Consider the following 11,996-nt stretch of genomic DNA (forward strand, 5'->3'; position numbering starts at 1 on the left):
TCTATATCTATCTCGATTAGTTTATGCCGTTAGGGATTACCGTTATGCGAACAAAGTTAATATACTCTGTGAGCTCTGCTCAGCTGAGTATAAAAATTTAAGGACAATAAAAATGCACCGTTTTTTGCTAAGACGGAATCACCATTTTATAGGAAACTGAGATAAAACACTGAAAATATCGCAGCTGATTTCTTTTTAAATTTTATTTTTTAGGAACAGGTTCCATTAAAGGGAATTTAATCTGGTTTTTTCTTTAAATCAAATTATGCTTTTGATTGCGGAAAATTTAAACACAAAAATTTCACCCAGAGGGTTAATGAAATAATTAGTCAAGTTTTAAAAGCCCTTATTGAACTCAATCTACCATAAAAAAAAAAGAAAAAATCCTTAACGATTATTGCTTTTAGAGATGTTCCATCGTCACGTGTGGGACAATTGTACGCAATATTTCACTTTGTTGAAGCATTCTGATAAAACTGGCTGGAGATTTTAGGTTCTAATTGACAGGTTGAGACAATTAACATTCAGTCTACAGTAATGTAAAAGAAAACTTACATTATCTTAGCATATATATGCAAATTATAAGAAGTTTTATTATTGTCACGGATGGGACAAAAAATTCGCTATCCGTTACCGATCTTATATATTATAAAAGCTCTGCGAATATATGTAAGTACCTTTTTTATTTGAATACTTAGAGATATACGCACTTTTGGAGAATCAAATGCCGTAAAAATAATTAATTTTTCTTAAATGATTTTATTGTTATAATCAAAAACGTTAGTGTCACGGGTGGGACGTGTTCGAATTAAAAGAGTTAAATAAATTTTTTTATATTAAATAAAGTATTCTAAAGGGTCAAAATATGGTTCATGTCATGAAATCTTTTCATGGGCTAAATAAATTTGAGTCTCGGAAAATTTTAAGAATTTTCACTCTATAAATCTTTGACTCAGAAGCTTCAAATTTCACCAAATGCTTACGTATATAGCATATAATGTTGTCAGAAAAAATCATAGAGATCGGTGGTATATGGGCAAATCCCCAAAACTTTTACTTTTTTTGATATTCGGGTTTTACACACGGGCAAAAAACTTAAGGCCAGAAAAAAGTACAAGGACATTAAGCTTGACCTTTTGACTATCCGACCTGATGATTTTAAAAATCAAGAAAGTAGATAGTAAGTTTTTGCAGAACTTCGAAGCGTAAAAAACGTCGATTTTTACGCTTTTTCAAGCGATACCCTTGATTTTTTTTTTTTGAATTTTTTCGATAAAATTTTGAGGAATCGCTGAAACGCTATGGAATTTAAACTGAATGTTGTTTTTGAGACGGAGATTCTAAAAGTATGAGCAAAATTAATGTGCCATCCAATACTGAAAACTATCATCAATCAAAGACGCGATACTTTTTTTTGTCATTTTCAATATTGACAGTTTTCTGCTTATAGCTTTTTGAGGCAACTGAGTATTGAAATTTGGATTATGCACGATAATAGCCTATCAGGGACTAAATATACCTGGTGCTTCAAATTCGATGTGATCCTTTCAGTTTTGAAGGTAGAGGCTGAAAAGTGGAAGCACTTGGTTGCGTAAATTTTTTTCAGGCGCATGCTTTTTTGTGGGCACAGCTACAATTTTACTTTTATCACTTCATACCCGTTTTTTAGTTTTTCCTCTACACCCCAGTGGTATACCATCAATTGCCTCATCTTGGAATATTCACGCAAGGAAAGTTATTGATGTTTTACATGGGGAAAATTCGCATGGGGAAATTTCGTATATTTGCCCCATGTAAAACATCAATAACTTTCCTTGCGTGAATATTCCAAGATGAGGCAATTGATGGTATACCACTGTGGTGTAGAGAAAAAATTAACAAACGGGTATGAAATATTTGACGGTTACCCGGTTTAATATTTTTGCCGATATCTTTAAAACCGGGTTCCGAATATCAACAAAATTTTACCTAAATATACCCCACATAGATATGTACATCCTGATAAAATTTCAACACAATCGGTTAAGAAGTGTTTAAATAAGTAAACAAATTTAAGGTTTTACGGGTTTATATTTTTATCAATATCTCCAAAACCGGATCTCGGGTATTACAACTTTTTTACCTAAACATACTTCGTTAACATATCTATATGTTTTTAAAGTTTCAAAAGTAAAAAATATTTGGCGGTTATTCGGTTTTATATTTTTACCGATATCTACAAAACCGGGTCTCGTGTATCAATAAAATTTTACATAGCTAACAGCTGCATATATATCCATATTTTGTTAAAATTTCGATATAAGCGGTACAGAAGTGTTGAGATAAATGTATATTTAACATTGCGACCTCAATGTATATATATTTTGCTCAATCTTTTGACTATATCTTTTTGAAGCATTATGTAAGACGAGTAACGGCGATGCAGTATAGCTCCAATTTACCCCTCAATGTTCCTAACAAAAATATATTTGCGTGATACCATGTTTCAAAAAAAAAATTTGTTTCTCCAAAAAAACCAAAGTTAGGCGAATTTCCCCATATATATTATTATATACCCCATATAAACTATCGTTTTTACCCCTTTTTTATGGCTAGAAGCTTCAAATTTCATCAAATACTTACGTTTGCGTCATATATTGTGGAGATAAGTGATTCATGGTCATATCTATTTCATGCAGACCACAAAAAACGTGAAACTTTGGATCCCCACACAATGTACCAACATATTTTTTAATTTATATTTATCTTAAAAATCGCTTAGGTATGTACATATGTTCACTATATACATATATGTATATTACATATCTTATACAGCCGATTATTTGGATTTACGAATGGGATTAGATTATTGTTCAGCCCCATTCATGAAAGGTATGAAGTCTTCGGAACAGCAAATTTGCACAGCCGAAGATAGTCCCGTCCTTACTTGTTATGTTTTAAAATTTGTTCCAAAGTTTTTATTTAAAAACAAGAATGGGAAAGGACTTTGTGATACTTTATGAGGCTTTGCAAATGTTGAACATAACTTTTCCCAAAAATGTTTAACCAACCAAGTGCAATGGTCAATTGGCACTATGGACGTTGACTTTATAACACCCTCCTTTTAAAAAGAGAAAAATACAATTCACTTTAGAAAGTTTTTTCTAAGGTTAAGTCCACAGCTGTATGCGCACATAAATACATGTTTAGAAATTTACTGGCAACTAAAAGTCCTTGAAGTATCTTATGCTTATAGCCGTGACCTTTTAGTAAAGAAAAAATGGTTGGCTGGTTGTTGAGCCGCTTTAAGCCGTTACACTGACGCCATTCAATGCAATTGGCAAGCCTTTGCTATTCTTGTTGTTGCTTTTTTTATTTATGTGCTTATTGCCTTTTGTTCACACACAATGAGTTTTTTTTACATACAAATTTGTGTACGCCTAATGAACTTAACATTTAGTTTAAACATGCATACATATATAAATAGATATATACATACACACATTTGTATGTACATATGTAGTATATAAAAACACTTTGTATGTACTTACTCGCGAATATGTAGTCCAACTATTAAATATTTTACGTTTTATTATTTTTCTTTTATTTAACGGTACACTTTCAATATGTACTTACCTATGACGTGCAAACAACAACAACAAAAACATACATTTTAAAATGTGACTGCGTTAAAATATATTTTTGAAACGCAACACAATGCAAATGCAATAAATCGAATGCAAATTGCAATTTAAAAACAAAAACGCAATCTGAAATTCACAAATTACACCCACAAACACATTGAAATATCGTCACGTATCTCCCATGTCCACCGCCACCGCCAACACCTCCCGGCACACTACACTCAACCATCAATTGTCGCACTCTCCACGTCCGTTTTCCAAATACGCATATGTGTAGACCATCCCATACATCCGCCAAATGATAAGTCCGATCCATGGGAATTGGAATTTCCACCGGATAATGAAAATACTATCAAAAGTATTAATGGCGTGTTTAACGTGTATAAGGATAAGGTACGTATTGATAATTTATTTGATACATATATTTTTAATTCATACATATTTTCTTTCATTTTTTGTATCTTAGGAATGCACAAATGCAGTGAAATGTGAATATCCGAATCTTAAGGAATTTGTGAACGATATGCAAGTTATGTGCAATATGATCGTTGATGGACCACTGTGCGTTTTTTCGTCCATTCAATTAAAAATTTTCAAATGTTTTAATAATTTTTTTCTTCCACAGCAAATCATTTTGTTATCGCCGCCTTTGCTATCTTTCATCGAAATTCCAGTTACATGTTTTGTTAAATGAACTGCGTGAGTTAGCATCACAGAAAGCGGTACCACATCGAGATTTCTATAATATAAGGTGATTTTTGAAGGGAGCTATGTATTTATAAAGGGGGCTGACATAATTACAACGGCCAAAACGTCAATTGACCTTATGACAACTTCAAATGGCTACAAAGGCAATTGAAGCTATAACCATAAATTTTGGTCACATCTAGTGAAGAATCGGATCAAAACTGTCCCAGTAAGGTCAAACGGAAATTTCCTAAATTACAATAAAGTGAAATTAAGAAAGGTCATGAAGTCTATTGCCCTTAATTTTAAGTGGTCATAACGTCAATTGACCTTATGGCACGCCACCAATTATAACACACCATTTTTTAGACGAAATCCTTAGGTTCTTATTATGAATTAAAAAAAATCCAAATACTTTCCCGTTTCTTCCATGACCAAACAGAAAACCGCAATCAAGAATTAAAATCTATGATATCAAATAACTCTGCTTGGCAAAAAAATACTAGAATTTTTCTAGGTTAGTGGACCCTTGCTGTGTCTGCAACAGAAAACCTTATCGCTTCTAATAGATGGGAGCCTTAATTGGCCGTTTGCAGGACACGAACACAGAGCCGTTCTACCAACAACACTGGGTATCGCGGCACCAACTCTTGCTACTATCCAGGTAGACACGCGTCACTTAGGCTCAACTTCGATCTGGGCCCGTATTACGTGTTACGATCCGTAATCGAATCTCATTTTTTAAATCACAATAACTCTGAAATGGTGTATAAGATTAATCGCATATGCGAGCTAGCGACAAATAGTACTCGTTAGATTGATAACCTATTATAATTTTTAGAAATTGTTTCACAGTTGCATAGTTATCGGTTAAACTCTTGCTTATACTGAATCAACCCCGAATTCTCAATATATGTAGAACGCTTAACACAACAAACAACATCTAATCTTATACCATCAAGGCGCACTTGCCCGTCTTTGACTGGCAGGCTTCTTCCCGGTCGCAACTCGAAGTTCTGCAAACCGATTTCAACGGCTTAACGGAAATATCACAAAGAGAGTCGGTTTTACGAAAAAGCATCCGATTTTGTGGGCTACAGTATACGACGCTAACTGCCAGATATGATTTTCAAACGTGCAGTATCTACAACGTTATTAGATAAGAGCGCGTATGGGGAATTGGAGTGGTCTTGCATTCATTATCAATCATATAGTGCAATATAATCAATTTGACACTGATATCAGACACTGAGACAGAACCCCACAGCGTGATGCTTATATTGAACCCACAAACATCTAAATCTCTCCCGTTACCTGCTGCCACAGTGGATATCGCTATAATATCAGTGTCCTATTCACTGGCGATGATCGCATAACAAGCATCACAAGCTCTTGCATTCAAACTTGTCAGCAGACAGTAGCGATTGGATGCTAGCGAAATAAATAGACGAAATGACGTTCAGCGCGCTGGATTATACATGTGTGGCAGGTAATTTTGATAGCTCGCCAGAAACTGCATTAAATGATGGCATTAAACCAACAGCCCGTAGTTCTTTTACAAGAAGTATCCGCTGATTTCATAGCAATGGAACGTTGCCTCTCATTAACTTTAAGAAAGCTAAATAAGTCGACTATAAAGCATTTACTGAATGTTTTTTCGCCACTCTCCCTATCCCGACTATTGTTCGGCGAGGTGAACGTGTTTTTTGCATGGTAATCGATTTGGCTTCGGTTCGCTTTATCCAGGATTGTACGATGTCGGAAATGTGGTAGCATTTCCTTGCACAACCTGTAGCGTTTTTGTGTGAACGTATAACTTCTAGCGATAATGTCCGGTTCAATTTGAAAAAATGCGTGAGCGTCATTTGAAGACAGCACGTCCTGAAAAATAGAAAATGGAAAAAGTTGTTCCCTAAACCCTGATAACGTCATGACCATCGACGTTCGTCATATCGGTTCCACACTGCTCGGTTACACTAAGATACCTCTCAATAATAACAGGAACATAAAACATTGAAAATTTACTATTTGCATTGAATTGAACTTCTTTTTTTGTCTCTTATAGAAAAGTCGATACCCACATACATGCTGCCTCCTGCATGAATCAGAAACACCTATTACGTTTCATAAAGAAAACTTTGAAAAATAATGCTGATGAAATTGTGACTGTTACCAAAGGCCAACAGATGTCGCTGAGAGATGTTTTTCAATCGATGAATTTAACTACTTATGATTTAACTGTGGATATGCTAGATGTGCATGCAGATCGAAACACATTCCATCGTTTCGATAAATTCAATTCCAAATATAATCCAATTGGCGAATCGCGCTTGCGTGAAGTTTTTCTGAAGACAGACAACTATTCGAATGGCAAATATTTTGCACAAATTATTAAGGTAAATATGTGGTAAAGGAAGGAAGTTAAAATTAAAAAAAAGAAGGAATGAAATTAAAAGAACTTCACTTAAAAATGCATACAAATTAAAAGAAAATAAAGATGTTAATAATATCGAACAAACTTTACCAATTTATACCAGTAAATTAGTGGTAAAGGGTTCCGTTCATTTGGGATAGGGTGTAATGTGTTGAGCTGATATGGATTGAGTCGAAATTACAAGATATGTGACATGATGAAAAGAGGAACTAAGGAAAATGACGATGCGATTTAATATGTATGCTTAGATTGGGAAAGTATGTGATGTGAAGTCATGCAACGAATTGATTTATTTTGACATGCGAAAGGGTGTGATGTGATGAAATGATATGACATTGGGATGTGATGTGATGGCATGTGCTGAGATCTAAAGAAATTTGTTACATAGATAACATGTCACTTCATGTGAGCTGATGAGATAAGATAAATACTAAATGACTTGCTATGAATGAGATGGACGATGTGATGAGATAGAATAAAATGACATGCGATGTGATGACATGGGTTAAGATGTGATAAATTAAATGTGATTCAACTGAAATGATGTGATAAGTTGAATGATATCAAATCAAATGTGATGAGATGTGGCACATTGAAATCTATAGTGATGAAGTTAGAAATGAATTAAATGGCAAAAAAAGAGGAGCCATATCGTCGGTCCAATGCCAAAGTAACGAATGTGCATATTTGATGTTTTGAGAAAACGCGTAAGACATTGTTAAAAATAGAGATTTAATTTTGTATTTGTCAACCACCATTCGAAGGTTTACTTTTGTAAACCACTAAGTAATGTTAATTGAAAAATGAAAAAAAAAATGCACATTCGTTGGTTTGGCTTTGCAAAATTTTACATATATAATATTTCGTTAAAACAAAAATGGCACATTCGTGACTTTGGCATTGTACCAACGATATGTGATGTGACGAGATGGTGTGAATTGATATCGTGTGAAGTTGATATAGTTCAGAATTGTGATGATGCGATGTAATGTCATTAAATAATATAAAAAGGAATATCAAATGAGTAAAAAAAAATGCATAATAAAAAAATATCAAAACAAAATAAACTCATCTTAAATCACATGATTTTTATGAACTTGTTAATTTCTTTTAGGAAGTCGCCTACGATTTGGAGGAATCAAAATACCAAAATGCAGAGCTGCGTCTCTCTATTTATGGCAAATCGGCTGATGAGTGGAAAAAACTTGCCAAATGGGCTATTGACTATAATGTGCATTCGACTAACGTGCGCTGGCTGATACAAATTCCACGACTTTAGTGAGTAACTCTATGCTTTCGAATTTTTATTTATTTTCTTTAAATCAAAGAAATACTTCAAATATTCTTTGAAAAGCTGTTAAGAATTGCCCCTCTTTTCAGTGATATTTTCAAATCCAACAATTTGATGAATTCATTCCAAAATATATTGGATAACATCTTTCTACCATTGTTCGAGGCCACGAGCCGTCCCAACGAACATCCCGAATTGCATCGTTTCCTCAAGTATGTCATTGGTTTTGATTCTGTGGATGATGAATCCAAACCAGAAAACCCTATAATCGATGTAGATATACCCACACCCGAAGCGTGGAATGATGAGGAGAATCCCCCATATGCTTACTACATTTACTATATGTATGCAAATATGACAGTATTGAACCAATACAGAAAGTGAGTGCGATATTTTTATTTTTATTTTACAAACAAATGAATTGACCTTTTTGAATTATTTAATTAGAGCACGCGGAATGAACACATTCGCCTTACGTCCACATTGCGGTGAGGCTGGTCCTGTGCAACATTTAGTATGTGGATACTTAATGGCTGAAAATATATCGCACGGTTTGCTATTGCGCAAAGTGCCTGTTCTACAATATTTATATTATTTGTCACAGATTGGCATTGCCATGTCGCCACTCTCTAATAATTCACTATTTCTTAATTATCATCGTAATCCGTTGCCAGAGTACTTGGCGCGTGGTCTAATCGTTTCACTTTCTACTGATGATCCACTGCAATTTCACTTCACAAAGGTAAGGCTATAAAACTTTAAGTTTTAAAGAACGTTTAATGGGTCTTTTTTGATCCGCTAGGAACCTCTAATGGAAGAATACAGTATTGCAGCGCAAGTATGGAAATTGAGCTCATGTGATATGTGTGAATTGGCGCGTAACAGTGTAACTATGAGTGGTTTTCCGCATAAGGTGAGTTTTTTTTTTACAAAGAATTTGGGAATTTTGGCATAGCAGATTTTAGCCGTTGCGTACAAAGTCACGTCAGCTATCCCTGATTCGCTGTAGCTAACATCAATTGAGAGCACCAAAGGGGATCAAGTTCTTCCCCACCTGCATCTTCCAATAAAATGAAGGTCTGCCCCTCATCAGCTGCAATAGTTGGGTGTCAATATGAATACCTTACTGCGGGCCGTTATGTCTTTCAATCATTCGCATAACATGGCCTGTTCAACGTACCTTTGCGCTTCTATTCGTTGACTACGATCATATTTGCATAAAGCTAATAGAGGGATCTTAAACCTTTCTTCTATATAGACCGTTGCTTCCACGGGAAGGACCACAAGTCTACCGGATACTTTGTTTCTCGAATGCTCAAAGCTGTGTGTTGGTAGCTTGCTCCGCCTATCACACCTGAGTTCAACTTCCGGGCAAAGTAATATCAAAAATTAAGAAATAAGTTTTTGTGTTATTTTTATCTGAAATATTGCCCTAGTGTGGTGAAAAACGTATATTTCGTCGCCACTGAGCTTGTTACCTACCTCTCTAATTGGTAGTGAGAAGAATTATTCCTTCAAAACTAAATCACGCTATATCCGTCGTTTAGACTGAATTTACGGCTGTAGGACGAAAAAACTATGTCCACCCAGGTCATCAAACATGATTTTAATGTCATGGCGAGGTTAACGATAGCATGCCTTTACTACTTTATCATAAAAGGAGTCGTGAGTTGGACGAGTCGGTTCGTCCAAATATATCCATCGCGTCAAGTTTGAATATTTGTGTAACTCTCCATGCTTAAAATCATTGTGTCCCCGAGAAACTCCCTTCGAATGGTTTTTTAAGAAATTTCATTATACTACGGCAGTAAGCTGGATAATCGCATAATAGATGCAGAATAGTTTCTTTCACCCCCAAAAATGACCTCTTGGTAATCAAAAATGTCGATTTATATTTTTTATCGCAGGTCAAACAACATTGGCTTGGCCCAAATTATACCCGCGAAGGTGTCGCTGGCAATGATATAACACGTACTAATGTACCAGATATTCGTGTCGCTTATCGAAGCGAAACGCTTTTGGATGAATTGTCGAATATATTCAAAGTCCATGAGGCACCCAAAAGTGAGTAAACTTGTTGCGTTTACATTGTCAACACAAAAAATCAGAACATTGGCCAAAACAACAACACTCACACATTTACGCTGAGTAAAATTGGGTGGAGTCATGACGTGCTTTATAGTCGTGATCATGAATTTCATGAATTTATGTAACCTTCTAAGGCTTTTTTCTACTACAGACATACAATTATAACTAGAACTATTTACATACCTATATTACTATATAATAACTGCTACCTACTATGTACTATAAATTTTGTACTACCACTAATATTGTTATTACCAAAACTTAAACTAGATTTTTTTCTGTAACCGCTTAAACATACATATGTAAAATATCTCTTCTTATTGCGCTTCCCGGCAAGAATATATAAGATACCTGTATACAAAGCTGTAATTCTAGCTAAGTAAATATGTACTTTTAGTAACTCTCTTCTCTTTTTTCATATTTATTGAGTATATTTTTATTTTAAAAACTTGCAAATTGCATACATATTTAAAATTTAATAAAAAATCGCAAATATAAATACGAAGTCCAAATCAGTTGCAGCGTACATTTCAAAGGACCACAATACCAAAGCTGCGGTAGAAAGTGAAATTCGCAACGATACGGATTACTACTGCAATTGCTCATCGGATCCATAAAATGTATATTTTGTCGTAAAAGTTGATAACTCTGTCATTTCATATTGTTATTTTGTAACACAATTCTAAAAATTTTGTTCTATTTGAAATATATGTTGTGTTGTGTGATATTGCTTATGCGTGATTTGTTTGAAATACAAAAACAAATGTACAAGTTCAATTAAGACCTCAAGAATACAAATAAATGTATAATTATATATATATAAAAAAAAGAGATGTTTAATGGTCAATAAAAAAATGAAAAATATGAAATTTTCTTCAGATATCGGTACTTCATTTCTTCGAAGTATTGTGCAAACCATCTACAAGGTAAGTATCAGGCATGCTTAACCAACGAAACGATATCATTTCGTTACGATAATCAACGTTAATAAACGAAACGAAGTCATTTCGCTGATTGATCCTTTGGAACAAGTGTAGGCTTGTAAAAGTGTCCACACAGGGGTTGGCTTCCACCAAAGCAACATGATGAAGCCATGCTACAACTATAACAACATAGATTACTTGTTGTCGGTTCTAAATACTTACCAGGCATGCTTAACCAACGAAACGATATCATTTCGTTACGATAATCAACGTTAATAAACGAAACGAAGTCATTTCGTTTCGTTTATTAACGTTAAGAACGTCAAATTAACGTTAAGGCATGCTTAACCAACGAAACGATATCATTTCGTTACGATAATCAAAGTTAATAAACGAAACGAAGTCATGAATGCGCTGTTTTGACAAACCTGCAGCTTTCTCCAATGCGTGCCGCTAACATTAGGCGAAGCTTAATGTGTGATCGGCTGGCTTATTGTTAGCAGCATTTCTTTATCATTTTACTAAGTGCTGTCAGCAAGTGACTTAAGGCTTTGGTGGCTGTTCTGGGGTGAATTTCCGTAATTCGGCTGTCCACACTCGTTGATACTTCAATCCGATATCAGACGCTCGATGATATCACTTTCGTTTGCTTTAAATGGACATTTTAGTTTTCATATTTAAATAATAGTTCAGGGGACATATTATGTTACTAGATTCGAACGAAATTTCTTTCGGATTTGAAAAAAAAAAGAATTTGAGTAAAGTTTGATAGCGTTCGCATCGCATTTCCATTTGAATCGATTTACATAATAAGGCCGCAGAGAGTGTTATAGGACCATCAAAATATTTTTCAACTTATTATAAAAACATATAACCATTTTTTTAGTATGCAATTCAAAAGTAAGTTTGCTAAATAATGTGTCCGAGCTGTAGTTGTTGCAGCAGAGTTA

The 11,996-nt window shown here is 34.5% G+C and overlaps 1 protein-coding gene across 7 annotated transcripts in view; it reads left to right on the forward strand.

Annotated features, from left to right (window-relative positions):
- The window catches only part of AMPdeam (AMP deaminase), a 114,646-nt gene extending 103,654 nt beyond the window's left edge, over nucleotides 1–10,992 (forward strand). For all 7 annotated transcript variants that reach the window (XM_067785633.1, XM_067785631.1, XM_067785629.1 and 4 more), the window contains 9 exons: nucleotides 3,901–4,016; nucleotides 4,090–4,184; nucleotides 4,249–4,374; nucleotides 6,376–6,706; nucleotides 7,859–8,022; nucleotides 8,125–8,415; nucleotides 8,483–8,777; nucleotides 8,838–8,948; nucleotides 9,943–10,992. In XM_067785633.1, coding sequence (XP_067641734.1) covers nucleotides 3,901–4,016; nucleotides 4,090–4,184; nucleotides 4,249–4,374; nucleotides 6,376–6,706; nucleotides 7,859–8,022; nucleotides 8,125–8,415; nucleotides 8,483–8,777; nucleotides 8,838–8,948; nucleotides 9,943–10,107 — 1,694 coding nt within the window. In that variant the 3' untranslated portion in view covers nucleotides 10,108–10,992. The remainder of the gene's footprint in view (nucleotides 1–3,900; nucleotides 4,017–4,089; nucleotides 4,185–4,248; nucleotides 4,375–6,375; nucleotides 6,707–7,858; nucleotides 8,023–8,124; nucleotides 8,416–8,482; nucleotides 8,778–8,837; nucleotides 8,949–9,942) is intronic.
- The last annotated feature ends 1,004 nt before the right edge of the window (nucleotides 10,993–11,996 follow it).

This window comes from Eurosta solidaginis, chromosome 4, assembly GCF_040869045.1.
Source record: "Eurosta solidaginis isolate ZX-2024a chromosome 4, ASM4086904v1, whole genome shotgun sequence".
In the NCBI taxonomy this organism is placed as follows: Eukaryota; Metazoa; Arthropoda; class Insecta; order Diptera; family Tephritidae; genus Eurosta; species Eurosta solidaginis.